The sequence below is a fragment of the Capricornis sumatraensis genome, chromosome 8 (genome assembly GCF_032405125.1).
Source record: "Capricornis sumatraensis isolate serow.1 chromosome 8, serow.2, whole genome shotgun sequence".
In the NCBI taxonomy this organism is placed as follows: Eukaryota; Metazoa; Chordata; class Mammalia; order Artiodactyla; family Bovidae; genus Capricornis; species Capricornis sumatraensis.
The window spans coordinates 93248577-93263677 of NC_091076.1; the positions used below are offsets into that span (position 1 = coordinate 93248577).

General features: G+C 38.9%; 1 protein-coding gene across 37 annotated transcripts in view; it reads right to left on the minus strand.

Annotated features, from left to right (window-relative positions):
* Positions 1–15101, minus strand: part of BRCA1 (BRCA1 DNA repair associated) — a 65860-nt gene that overhangs the window by 29255 nt on the left and 21504 nt on the right. For 12 of the 37 annotated variants that reach the window (XM_068975946.1, XM_068975935.1, XM_068975945.1 and 9 more), the window contains 3 exons: positions 11295–14708; positions 10834–10922; positions 1154–1325 (listed from right to left, as the gene is read on the minus strand). In XM_068975946.1, coding sequence (XP_068832047.1) covers positions 1154–1325; positions 10834–10922; positions 11295–14708 — 3675 coding nt within the window. The remainder of the gene's footprint in view (positions 1–1153; positions 1326–10833; positions 10923–11294; positions 14709–15101) is intronic. The other 25 variants (XM_068975967.1, XM_068975959.1, XM_068975966.1 and 22 more) reach the window with 7 other exon arrangements.

Below are 15101 nucleotides of genomic sequence, written 5' to 3' on the forward strand. Positions count from 1 at the left end.
TGAACATAAAAACACTGCAAGGCACACTCTACAATCAAGGCGACTCTACTGAATAATTAAGAGTAGAGTTCCTAGAAAGACTCAAATGAAGGCCCTTTGGCCCCTGTAGCACTGATGAAAGGAGCAATGAAGAAGGGACTTTAACACTAAGTTAGCTAGACAGCTATCACTGAGATAGCTGTAAAGAGCACTGTGGGAGGGCCCACCATACCTGCCAGTTCCTAAGCACCAGCTCTCCCCTAGGACCCAGGCTTGTGTCTGGCATTTTATCTGTGTGTCTACATATTTGCTTCTATTTAGAACAATGACTGATATGTTGTCTTTCACAGGCCTTTTCCAATTAAAATTCAAATTTTCATCTCACTTTCATTTATGTGAGGTTATTCCTCAGGTCAGTGCTCACTTCTTCCAGCTCAGAACAACTCTACCTGCCTGGTTACTCCAAATGCCTCCTCTTGTCTTGGTGGTAACAGTCATGCATAATTGGGCTTTCTGTGGATCAAGGTGCAGTTCCTAAAGTACGTAAATCGTGTCCTACTCTTGTGACCCCATGGACTGCAGCCTGCAAGGCTCCTCTGCCCAGGGGACTTCCCAGGCAAGCATACTGGAGTGGATTGCCATCTCCTTCTCCAGAGGATCTTCCTGACCCAGGGATCAAACCTGCATCTCTTTGTCTCCTGCATTGGCAGGTGGATTCTTTACCCTTGAGCCAACTGGAAAGCTCATGAAGTATGTATAGACATCTCTCTCTACAAACCAAAAAGTACATTAAATAGAGTTTTGTGATCTGACACCAGTGTTATAGAAGTAAGTCTGAGTGGTTTTTAGAAAGTTTTCTAAAATTATGAGGTCACCTATTTCCAGCCTGCCCCATGACATTCAGGTCCCTGTGGGCAGCCCCATGGCATTTTCTTACTGTGGGTAGTCAGAAAGCAACACTTACTAACACTCTTGGTCCCTCTGAATGGCAAATTAGTTGTAAGCAGGAACTGTAAGTAAGGCTCTAAGATTTCTCACCACGTGACTCAGCAAATACATGCTGAGCAAAGATCATAAAATACTGGTGCTGGGTTCATACCTTTCAGAAAGAGATAAAGGCTTAGAGAGGGAAGAATTTTGCTTAAGGTAACAGAGATTGGCCAGTATTACAAACCTCTTTCTGATGTGTCTTGCTCTAGATTTAGCAGGTGCTCTGGGCCATGAGAATCAGCTGTGAGGGAAGCAGAGCTGTGGGAAGGCTGGCTCCCGTGCTGCTCTAACACAGCTTCCAGCTCGGCCATTTCCTGCTGGAGCTTTAGTAGGTTATCTTGCATGGTATCCCTCTGCTGCAGACAAGAGAAAATGAAACCAAGAAAGTCACATGCTTTTACAATAGAAACTTGCCAGAAAGCAAGAATATGTCAAACCAATTAATTTTAGCATGGGAACTGAAATCACCTCGTATAGAATTATGAGTTCTGGCTGAACACCTTTTAATTTGACCATATTCACACAATTAATGCCCATGAAATTATTTCAAAACAATGTTAGAAGAGGAAGGAAAATTCCTCAAACCCTCTCAAGTTTCCCCTAGCAGTGGAAGTGCAGAGTCTTAACCACTGGACTGCCAGGGAAGTCCCAACTGTGATGTCTTTAAAAAAATTTTTTTTAATTATTTGGTGACGCTGCAGGGCATGCAAGATCTTAGTTCCTTAACCAGGAATCGAACCCATGCCCCCCTGCAGTGGAAGCTTCGAGTCTTAACCATTGAATCTTCAGGAAATTCCCAATGGTGATGGTCTTTTGAAGTTAGTTATTTTCTTTTAATGCTAGGGAGTAAAGAAATAATTAAGGTACTTAAATACTTTTGGTATTTACAGTTAGCATGATTGGAGAAGGAAATGGCAACCCATATCAGTATTCTTGCCTGGGAAATCCCATGGACAGAGGAGATTAGAGGGCTACAGTCCATGGGGTCACAAAGGGTTGCTCTTTCACACTCAGGGTGGATTTTCGAGCTCCAAGTCACACATTGAAGAACTACCTCATTTTATACTGCTTTGTGTAAAAATAAAGACTACTGTTTAACATTAAAAAAATTAGCATAAGAGTTAGTCCATACAAAAATGTCTGACTTCTAGCTTGTGAGGTCTCTTCCTTTTCGGGGATTCTTTGAACGTTTATCTCTAACAGGAAGAGCACAGAGTTAACTCATTAACTTATCTATTTGTTCATTTAACTATTTGCTGACCACCTATTATATGCCAGGCACTGTCATAGGCTGGGGATACAGCCCTCGTGATGCTGCCATTCTAGACAGTGACAGGGTACCTAAAGATCCATTGCCAAGAAGAACCTGCTAGAAGAAAGGGGCCCACAGAAAAAGCCCCCAGAAAGCCTGTAAGCCGTTACTGTTTTCAACTCAAGATAACAGGCTCCTCTTGCTTATGGGGTTCCTGATGTTTATTTCTCCAGATGAAGAAGAAACCTGCTTAGTCTAAGGTTTTTGATTAGCAAAGTATCAGGTAAGTAAGGTGCTCTCCAAAATACATATTTATTTTCTGTTAAAGACTTTTTAAAATTTATTTTTGGTTGAGTGGGGTCTTCTTTGCTACGTGAGGGCTTTTTCTAGTTTCAGTGTACAGGCTTCTCATTGCAGTGGCTTCTCTTGTTGTGGAGCATGGGCTCTAGGGCACATGGGCTCCTGTAGTTGCAGTGTGTGGGCTTGGTTAGTTGTGGCTCGTGAGCTCTAGAGCATGGGCTCAGCAGCTGTGTGGCATGTGGAATCTTCCAGGGCCAGGGATCAAACCCTACACTGGCAGGTGGATTCTCATCTACTGTACCACCAGGGAAGTCACAAAATACACATTTCTTCATTACTTTTAGAAGGAGCATGTATGGCTGCCAGCAAACCCTGGGGAAATACAAATTACTTCACCTTGTTTCCTCTTCAGATCCTTGCAAATGACTTTGCTCTCTACTAAAAACAAGTCATCTACTTTCCCCTGCTACACTGAATTCACAGTTTTTAGGAGGTTTTTATGACTGGTAAATGTATTCCCTGCTCCACAAAGGCTTCTACTGCTACCCTGAGACTGCAGTGCTGCCAGAGTGTCCACAGCAGCACCATTGCCACCACGTGGTGCTTCTGAGTAGTTCCATCATTGATTGGATCCTCCTAGTCAAGGGCTCACCGCAGAAATCTGGGATGAAATCGCAGGTATCAGATGAGGTTCAGGACCTCTACTGGTCACTACTGTCATGATCATCAGCTCTAACTTCTGTGGCCATTAAATAGGTTAGAAAATCAGAAAATATTAACAGTAATGGGAGAATAATAGGTAGATAACTTTCCTTTAGGTTTTTCCAAAACAATTACTTCATAACTTAGACAAATTCCCCTATAGGCAACTGGACAGATACATTTGGCAGACTAAACCCAAATTGGTTACCAAGTTTTCCTGATCAGAATTCTTATGTTTCTTGAATTAGTCCTACTTTTCTTATCTATTTCTACTCTGCTACTCTGATCTCTACTTTCACTACAGCTAAGGTTCCCTAAAAGCCATGTTTATCATATCTCTTCTTTTCCAGTTAGGAACTTAGTAGTTCACCACTGCTCAGATAATAAGTTAACACTTTCTGAATACTATATAATTATTATTTGTTACTGCTCTCGTGATAAATTCCTAAGTACAGCATTGAAAATAGGCCTTCATACTCTGATCTTATCTCTTACTTCTCCCTAAACCACCACATATGCCCTATTTTCCAGTCACAATTTTGTGCTTCCTGGGCATTTCATGCTTCTGTGTCTTTGCCTTGATTTACTGCCTCCCTTCTCTTCCTACCTGGAAAAAAATTCTTCTCATTTTTTAAGGTCCAGCTTGAATATCTCCTTTGGAAGTCCCTACTAATAATACATCTCCTATCAGGAACATAATTCCTCACTCTACTTCATTTATATTGCTAATATATTAGTATTCCAAAGTGCAATACCTGATTCTCCGAGATGGGAAGAATCTTTCCTTAAGCATTCTTGTATTCAAAACACCCAGCAGACAAAGCATTTAATAAGTATTTAATGCAGACATGAATTAATGAATTTAGTTAATCAGCCTTTGATAAAGAACAGACACTAATGATACTGAATTAGCATTTATCCCCTAAATATGTCTCCCCAGTTCTGTATAAACAGACTTTGGGAAAAGATCCCACTTCAACCATTTTGCTTGTTGGCAGTACTCTAGATTTAAGTTAGCCCTGAAATCTGACTTTGGCTCTATTTTGGGTAGATGCTTGATAAAAACACTTCACAAAATGAATCTTGAACAAACAGATACATCTCTAGGAGTAAGATCAGAAATATAGAAAACAAGGAGATAGTTTAGTTTATTGAATGTCATATATTCTACAATATGGCTAAAGCAGATGGAATCAGAAACCAGACATAACTCTAAAACATAAGGCATAAAAAGGTGAAAGCCATGTTGACAGAGCCCCAAACCCACACCCAGAAAAGATCATAGGAATTGCAAACAAAGAAAAGTCTACCTAGGGAATTCCTTGGTGGTCCAGTGGTTAAGACTATCCTTGCATTGCAGTGGGCACAGGTTTGACCCCCGGTTGAGGAACTGAGATCCTGCAAGCCCCACAGCATGGCCAAAAAAGATAAAAAAGAAAAGACCTCCTAAATCCTTTCATGAATTTAGTCACCATGGCAATCCTGCAGAAGTGGAGAATACTGGTGACAGTTCAGGCACAGAACAGGCAGTGGTCTGACTCCAGAAGGCTTCAGTCCTAGAGGGATTTGCTCCATGTAGAAAACAGGCCAAAATAAGACAAGCCGTCTACCTACAGTCCTCAGAGCGATGCCAAGACTTAGAAGTTTAAAACTGGATACTACCCAGTGCTGGCCAAAGTATAGGAAAATGAGGGCTACCAAGTATTACCAGGGCTCGAAGAGCACAGCTTGGTTCAGTCTTTCTAAAGAACAATTAATAATGTGTCAAACACCAAAATTCCATACTAAGGAAGTCACTGGGGATATGAGCAAATTATTTAGTTATCAAGATAAGACTACAGAGCTGTACATGATAGCAAACTGTGTATTTTGCCCTGAAATCCTCATATTCAACCCTCAATTCAATTTTCACTGAAGAAAATTTAGTGACATAGTAAAAACAATATTAAGGCCTTGGTAAATTAAAAAAAATTGAAATTATTTCAAGCATCTTTTCTCTGATCATAATGTGGTAAGATTAGATGTCAACTACAGGAAAAAAAATCGCTAAAAATACAAACATGGAGGCTAAACAACATGCTTCTGAATAACCAACAAACCATGGAAGAAATAAAAAAGGAAATCAAAATATGCATAAAAACAAATGAAAATGAAAACACGACGACCCAAAACCTATGGGATTCAGTAAAAGCAGTGCTAAGGGGAAGGTTCATAGCAATACAAGCTTACCTCAAGAAACAAGAGAAAAAATCAAATAAATAACCTAACTTTACACCTATAGCAACTAGACAAAGAAGAAATTAAGAGCCCCAGGGTTAGTAGAAGGAAAGAAATCAAAAAATCAGAGCAGAAATAAATGAAAAAGAAACAAAGGAGACTGTAACAAAAATCAACAAAACCAAAAACTGGTTCTTTGAGAAGATAATAAAATAGGCAAACCATTAGCCAGACTCATCAAGAAAAAAAGGGAGAAGAATCAAATCAATAAAATTAGAAATGAAAAGGGAGAAATGACAACAAACACAGAAATAAAAAGGATCATAAGAGACTACTATCAGCAACTATATGCCAATAAAATGAACAACTTGGAAGAAATGGATGAGTTCTTAGAAAAGTATAACCTTCCAAAACTGAACCAGGAAGAAACAGAAAATCTTAACAGACCCATCACAAGCACAGAAATTGAAACTATAATCAAACATCTTCCAACAAACAAAAGTCCAGGACCAGATGACTTCACAGGTGAATTCTATCGAAAATTTAGAGAAGAGTTAACACCTATCCTACTCAAACTCTTTCAGAAAATTGCAGAGGAAGGTAAACTCCTAAACTCATTCTGAGGCCACCATCAAACTAATACCAAAACCAGACAAAGATGCCACAAAAAAAAGAAAACTACAGGCCAATATCACTGATGAAAATAGATGCAAAAATCCTCAACAAAATTCTAGCAAACAGATTCCAATAACATATTAAAAAGATCATACATCATGACCAAGTGGGCTTTATCCCAGGAATGCAAGGATTCTTCAATATTCACAAATCAATCAATGTGATACATCACATTAACAAACTGAAAAATAAAAACCACACAATTACCTCAGTAGATGCAGAGAAAGCCTTTGACAAAATTCAACATCCATTTATGATAAAAACTCTCCAGGAGGCAGGCACAGAAGGAACATACCTCAACATAATAAAAGCCATATACGATAAACCCACATTAGCCTCAATGGCGAAAAATGGAAAGCATTTCCCCTAAAGTAAGGAACAAGAAAAGGGTACCCACTCTTACCACTACTATTCAACATAGTTTTGGAAGTCTTAGCCACAGCAATCAGAGAAGAAAAAGAAATAAAAGGAATCCATATTAGAAAAGAAGAAGTAAAACTCTCACTGTTTGGAGATGACATGATCCTCTACATAGAAAACCCTAAAGACACCACCAGAAAATTACTAAAGCTAATCAATGAATATAGTAAAGTTGCAGAATATAAAATTAATACACAGAAATCCCTTGCATTCCTATACACTAACAATGAAAAAACAGAAAGAGAAATTAAAGAAACAATCCCATTCACCACTGCAACAAAAAGAATAAAATACTTAGGAATAAATCTACCTAAAGAAACAAAAGACCTATATATAGAAAACTATAAAACATGATGAAAGAAATCAAAGATGACACAAACAGATGGAGAAATAAACCATGTTCATGGATTGGAAGAATCAATATAGTGAAAATGAGTATACTACTCAAAGCAACCTATAGATTCAATGCAATCCCTATCAAGCTACCAACAATACTTTTCACAGAACTAGAACAAATAATTTCAAAATCTGTATGGAAGAGCCAAAGCAATCTTGAGAAAGAAGAATGGAACTGGAAGAATCAACCTGCCTGACTTCAGACTATACTACAAAGCTACAGTCATCAAGACAGTACAGTACTGGCACAAAAACAGAAATATAGATCAGTGGAACAAAATAGAAAGCCCAGAGATAAATCCATGCACCTATGGACACCTTATCTTTGACAAAGAAAGAAAGAAAGTGAAGGTGCTCAGTCACGTACGACTCTTTGCAACCCCATGAACTGCAGCCTACCAGGGTCCTCTGTCCATGGGATTTTCCAGGCAATACTGGAGTGGGTTGCCACTGCCTTCTCCAGGGTATCTTCCCAACCCAGGGATCGAACTCCAGGTCTCCCGCATTGCGGTCAGATGCTTTACCATCTGAGCCACCAGGGAAAATATACAATGGAGAAAAAGCAATCTCTTTAACAAGTGGTACTGGGAAAACTGGTCAACCACCTGTGAAAAATAAAACTAGAACACTTTTTAACACCATACACAAAAATAAATTCAAAATGGATTAAAGATTTAAATGTAAGACCAGAAACTATAAAACTCCTAGAGGAAAACATAGGCAAAACACTCTGACATAAACCACAGCAAGATCCTCTACGACCCAACTCCCAGAGTTTTGAAAATAAAAACAAACAAATGGGACCTAATTAAACGTAAAAGCTTTTGAACAACAAAGGAAATTATAAGCAAGGTGAAAAGGCAGGCTTCAGAATGAGAGAAAATAATAGGAAATGAAGCAACTGATAACGAATTAATCTCAAAAATATACAAGCAGCTCATGCAGCTCAATACCAGAAAAATAACTGTCAACCCAATCAAACTGATTGTCAACCCAATCAAAAAATGGGCCAAAGAACTAAACAGACATTTCTCCCAAGAAGACATATAATTGGCTAACAAACACATGAAAAGATGCTCAACATCACTCATTATCAGAGAAATGCAAATAATCACAACCACAATGTGGTACCATCTCACACCAGTCAGAATGGCTGCTATCTAAAAGTCTACAAACAATAAATGCTGGAGAGGGTGTGGAGAAACGGGAACCCTCTTACACTGTTGGTGGGAATGCAAACTAGTACAGCCACTCTGTAGAACAGCATGGAGATTCCTTATAAAACTGAAAATAGAACTGCCATATGACTCAGCAATTCCACTACTGGGCATACACACTGAGGAAACCAGAATTTAAAGAGACATGTGTACCCCAATGTTCATCGTAGCACTTAAAATACTTGTTTACAATAGCTAGGACATGGAAGCAACCTAGATGTCCATCGGCAGACAAATGGATAAGAAAGTCGTGGTACATATACACAATGGAATATTACTTAGCTGTTGAAAAGAATGCATTTGAATCAGTTCTAATGAGGTGGATGAAACTGGAGCCTATTATACAGAGTGAAGTAAGTCAGAAAGAAAAGCACCAAAACATTTTATTAACGCATATATATGGAATTTAGAAAGATGGTAACAACGACCCTATATGCGAGACAGCAAAAGAGACACAGATATTAAGAACAGACTTTTAGACTCTGTGGGAGAAGGCGAGGGTGGGATGTTTTGAGAGAATAGCATTGAAACATATCTATTACCATTTGTGAAATAGATGACCAGTCCAAGTTTGATGCATGAAACAGGGCACTCAAAGTCGGTGCAATGGGACAACCCAGAGGGATGGGTTGGGGAGGGTGGTGGGAAGGGGGTTCGGGATGGGGGACGCATGTACACCTGTGGCTGATTCATGTCAATGTATGGCAAAAAAAATCACAATATTGTAAAGTAATTAGCCTCCAATTAACATAAATTAATAAAAAATATAAGTATGTAGAGTATTAACTGAATGATTTTTTTAAATTTTTAAATTGAAATATATAACTGAATGATTTTTAACGATAAGGTATACATACAACACATACCCTCGTGTACAACAGGAAGAGTAGAAGAATATATGCCAACTCACAGAAAAGGATATTCAGAGAAAAATAAGGCTTTCTCCTTCTGTTAATCATCTATTTCCCCACCTGAAGGCAACTTCTATTACCTATCTTTCGTGTATGCTTCCAGAGATAAATGTTAAAATTTACCAAACCATTCTCTTTGGGTGAGTTTTAAAACTGTGGTAAAATATACCATCCTTAAGTATATAGTTTAGTGGCATAAAGTATTTTCATTGTTGTCCAACCATCATCAGTATCTATCTCCCTATCTTTTTCACCATCCTAAATTGAAACCCTGGGCCCATTAAAGGATAACTTCCACTCCTGCATCCCCAAGTCCCTGGTAATTACTAGTCTATTTTCTGTCTCTATGGATTTAACTATTCTAGGTCCCTCATAAAAGTAGAGTCATACACTGTTTGTCCTTTGGTACCTGGCTTATTTCACTTAACGATGTTTTCAAGGTTCATCCATGAATGATTTTTATTTATTTGCATTTTCTAGGTTTTCTATGATGCACATATATAACTTTATATGGCTTTTCTCAGTTCTATCTAATCTGGCATTTCAGGAAGTTCAGAAAAAAAAGTCATTCACTTGCTAGTAGCTGAAGGTGTATTTAAGATTTGGTGAGAAAAAAACAAATAAATAAAATTAAAAAAAAAAAAAAAGATTTGGTGAGAAAAAGAAGTCAGGGCAGGATGATTCCAGGTAGTCCAGATATCTCCACCTTAAGAATGTGCATTGGGACTTCCCTGGCAGTCCAGTGGTTAAGAATCTGCCTTCCAGTGCAGGGGATGTACATTTGATCCCTGGTTGGGAACTAAGATCCCACATGCTGCAGGGCAACTAAGCATACATGCCGCAACAAAAACCCAGTGCAGCCAAAATAAAATAAAATAAAATAGAGAAAAAAAAATATGTATATCATAGTTCAGGAATAAGGAACACAGTCAGGTATAGAACTCTTTTCAGTATCACACCAGCAACCACTCTGCTTGTCCTCTAAAAAAATAAGCTGAGATGAGCCTGAATTTTTGAATATAAGAACTTGAAAAGTTTGGTGCCACTTCTACAACATAAAAATTAGGAGACAAAGCCAGGTTCTGGGAGGACTGTGATGTTAATTTTCAGTAGAGAAGGCCTTTTTCTAGGAGACTATTCTGCCAGCAGCACTGAAATAGTTATGTTACTAAATGTTGTAGATATGACAAAGCTGTTAGGTCCCTCACATGTAACCAAAACATTGGATGTTGACCACTAGGTACAGGAAGTAAAATTGTGTATGTTTTTTTTAAAAAAAGATGACTTATCAGCACTGAAGAACAAATAACTAGCTGATTAACAAAGAAAAAACAGAAAGAAATATTCATCAAACAGTGAAAGGTTAGATAGTCTCTGATAGGAAGAGAACTTTGTAGGTAACAATTTGGTACTGAGAAGAAACACACCCCCTCTGTCTGATATAGTTAGTGCTTTCACATACATTTTTCCTATAGAGCAAATGGGTTTTGAAGGTTTCACTTTCTCATTAAGTTCAGTATTTAATGTTCTGCAATGAATAAACTGGTTAAGTGTGTGTGTGTGTGTGTGAGAGAGAGAGAGAGAGAGAGAGAGAGAGAGACAGAAGGTAGCATGTGTCCCATCTGGGTATTTACAATTCAATTTGAGGAGACTAGATCCCACACACATCTGTTATACCATTAATTCTAAGGGAGGATGTAAGCAAACGTAGAAGGCAGGAGGCATAGCAGTGAATGCAAAGAACACTGCACACACACCCCTTTGTGCTTTTTACCTGAGTGGTTAAGATATCACTCTGAGAGGACAGCCCCACACAGTCTTCAGAGAGGCTTGTTTCACTCACATGGTCGGATGCTGCTTCACCTTAAATGATAATAAAAATAGATTCAGATGTTAAAAAAAGATGGCAAGACAAACTTCACTTTCACATCATACAAAATGATTATACTCTTTGGGGACACCCAGATGGATTTCCTCTAAGAAATCATAATGAAAACCAAATGTAAGTCTGCCAGTAATTAGGGCATTAAATCTCATTCAAATAGAAAAGATGTTCTAGCTGGGTAATGGACTTTTTAAAGGAAAAGCACCCTGGGAGGAACATGTTTAAGGTTTAAGAAATAGTTTCTTTCACTGTGCTTGGAAACTCCTAAAATGTGCTCCCCCAAAGGCATAGACATTTAGCTCATTTCTATAAAACAGATGGGGGCAAACATAAAAACTTGGTTCCAATACCTAAGTCTGAATCCACACTCTGCTCTTCTTGGCAACTATCTTCTTCCAAGCCAGTTTCCCTTTCTTCATCATCTGAAACAAATTCCTTGTCACTCAGAACTTCCTCGCTTTCAGACTGATACACTTGTTTGGAAGGACGCTCAAACATCAAGAAAGGATCCTGGGTGTTTGTATTAGTGGTCAAGTCTTCCATTGCACTGTACTGTGAGGAAAATAAGCTACCAGAACATCTCGCTTCCTCATTAAGGTGATGTTCCTGGGACACCTTGGCTGATGTTCCCTGGCCACTGCAGTCATTTAAGCCACTCTTCAATGATTCTAGGTTCTCCTCTGTTTCCTTAGACAGACCCTCAGTGGCAATAGTGTTCCATCCGGTGGATGGAGACAGTGTATTGGTTACTTTACCAAACAGTAATTGTTGGAAGCAGGGAAGCTCTTCATCCTCACTAGACACAGTCTCTTCTGACTCTAGTTTCCCAGCCCCTCTTTGGTGACCCTGAGCCAAATGTGTATGGGTGAAAGGGCCAGGGCTCCCTCTGAATTCTCCTTTTTGGACACTTTCACTAGAAACAGCAGATCTTTCCTTAATGTCACTTTCAGCAAAGTGGCTATTTTCTTTTATTTCGTCATCATTTAACAAGTTGTCAGGTGTCTCAGAACAAACCTGAGAAGCATGACAGCTTCGCATAGGTTGTTCGAGGTTATCTGAAATTAGACATGGGGAGAAATCTGCCTTAACAGCCTGAAGCATGTCCTCATTTTCTCCCTGCCTTTTTATTTCAGGATGGTGACAGTTACTTACAGGAAGACTTTGCTTATAGACTTCAGGTTGCATAAGACCTAATCTGAGTAAAGCTCTTAATTTAGGTTCTCTGTTTCTACCTGGTTCTGCTTGAATGTTTTCACCACTGGAACCTACTTCATTAATACTAGAGCCTACTTCATTAGTACTGGAACCTACTTCATTAACACTGCTTGAGTTGACTTCTTTAAAAGTGCTTTCTTGAATGTCATTTTGGCTGATTGTGCTCACTGCACTTTGAATGATGCTCTCATTTCCCAATGTTCTTTCAGGTGACATTACAGGTTCCTCAAATTTCTTTGATGGGCTTTTCTTACATACGGTTTTAACAGATGACTTGATGGGAAAAAGTGATGGTATTAGATTTGGTTTTTCTGAAACCCCTTGCTTATTTGCAAAAACAAGTTCAGTTTTGTGGCCTCTCAATTGTAATGACTGACAAACCCTAGTGACTTCTTTTGCACTACATTTGGCATCGGCACCCGGCGTCTTATCTTTCTGACCAGCCACAGGAAAGTGCACTGTTGTACAAACGGCCTGCACATGCTGGCTTTTAGACTCACTCTTTCCCCGACTGTCTTCTTTTTGTCTGCATTTGAGGGGGTCTCTTGGACTTTGATCCTTTAAGGACCCCGAGTGGGCAAAGACTGTGGCACATTCCTTTTGTGGATTTCCTGGATTGGAAAACAGAACAAATGTCTGACGCTTTGAAACCTTGAACGTATTCTGCAAATACTGTGTATCAAGTTCACTGTCTTCCATTTCTCCTCTTGTCTCCTGAATGACATAGTTAACGTCATGTCCCAGGAGACCCTGAAAGCCCTCTGTGTTGTTTTTGTTATCTTTAAAATCCCTATGGATAAGTTCCTTGGGGTTTTCGATTGCTGCACACAGACTCACACATGGATTTGGTGCAGTCTTTGCATTCTCTGGGGTTTTAGCTTCTAGTAATGAGATACTATCCTGAGTGCTATAATCAGTATCAGGAACCAAGGAAATATTGGTATTCTCTACAGATCTTTCCATTTGCAAAGCTTTTCCTCCTCTTAATATCAGATCTTTGGGGTCTTTGGTATTATTCGACACTTGAATTGTTCCTAGATTCTTCTCTCTTTGAAGGCTAGGATGAACAAACTCTTCAGGTTTACTAGAACAGTTAGTAAAATAACCAGGTGTGTTTGTAAAATTTAGTTCTGGAAAAGCATCACTAGCAAGTCTTTTATTTATTTGTTCATATGTTGTGTTACTCTTCTTGGCTCCAGCTGTAGGTTCTTTATCTCCCATGAGTTGAAGCTTTTGGCTCTGCCTGACTGGCATTTGGCTAGAATGCTTTTTCTTCATCTCTTCATTGCTAGAACTGCTATCAATTAGTAGCTCAGTATGATTAGGTGGACTTGGGTTTCTACTGACTACTAGTTCAAGTTCAGGAATTTTCCTGGTAGAGGATTTCCTCTTCAGCCTATTCTTAGGTGCTTTTGAACTGTGGATATTCAATTCTAGTTCCATATTGCTTTTACTGGTGTTTATAGGTTCAGCCTTAGTTCTGAAAACAGATTCGTTTTCCAATGATTCTGTTGGGTTAGCGTTTTGCTCTTTCTGAACATCATCACGTTTTGTTTTATTCTCATGACCATCACTAGTAATATTTATCCCGTGATGTTTCTGCTCTGTTTGGTCAGTTCTCTCAATCATCTTTTCAGGAGTCTTTGGAACAATCGTCAAATCGCCTTTCTTGATAAAATCCTCAGGCTGAAGGCCTGATGTACCTCTCCTTTTACATTTTAGCTTATTTGTGAGGGGCTGCTCTTGTGTTTTCTGAGGTTCTACAGTAAATGCGCCTATAATTAGATCTTCAGCTATGTGGCTGAAGTTAGGGAGACTCGACTTCCTCCGATAGGTTTTCCCAAATATTTTATCTTCAATATTACTCTCTACTGGTTTGGAGTGGACTCTTTCATGTATTAAAGTACCATGAGGATCACTGGCCATTAAGTCGATTTTCTCTGAAGAACCTGAATATCCATCAACGTTATTTGGAATTTCCACTGCACCAGCTACTTCATTATTTGATTCAGACCCCCCATTGCACGAGTCGTCAGAAATTAATATTTCATCACTTCTGGAAAACCAGTCATTAACTTTCTGTATGCTATTATTCAGGGTTACCCAAGGAACATCTTGGGAATCTCCAGGACTGTCAGAGCACGCAGGTTTCTGCTTACACAGTTCTTTTCTTCCGTACAGGGGATCAGTATTCAGAACTATCTTTTTCCCAGTGCTGGGAATCTGCCTATCCTTACATGTGCCCTTACTTTCAGCCCATCTGCTCTGTTGGCTCTTTACTAAGACAGGCTGTTTGCTTTTATTACAGAATTCAGCCTTTTCTACATTCAGTCTGTTTTCAGTGAGCAATAAACTGCTGTTCTCATGCTGTAATGAGCTGGCATGAGTATCTGTGCCACATGGCTCCACGTGAAAGTCTGAAACAGAAATACCCTGATACTTTTCTGGATGCGTCTCAGCTGCATGCTCCTGGGTGGTGATCAGATCTTTAATACTGAGTTGATGATGTTCAGTATTTGTTATGTCCTTCTCAGAAAACTCACAAGCAGCTGGAAAAAACAACAACAAGGTGCTTAGAAACAGAATTATTATGAAAACAATATGTACTTAATACAACTTAGTAACTTGGTTGGAGGGTAATGAAGAAACTGGCTATTCTTAGAGAAATTAACCTCAGACTACCAAGTATACTGAAGATGTAGCTCATACTCTTTTGCTTAAATCCTATTTGTCTAGATTCTCATTATTTCTGCTCAAGATAATTAAAATTTTAATTTCAGAATTCTCCCTACTCATAAATCACACCTTCTATTTCCCTAACCTCTAACAGTGAATTAAAAGGACAGTTTGAGACTCAAAGACACAGAGAACAGACAAGTGGTTGCTAAGGGGGAAGGGAGTTGGAAGAGGGATGGAGGGGGAGTTTGGAGTTAGTAGATACA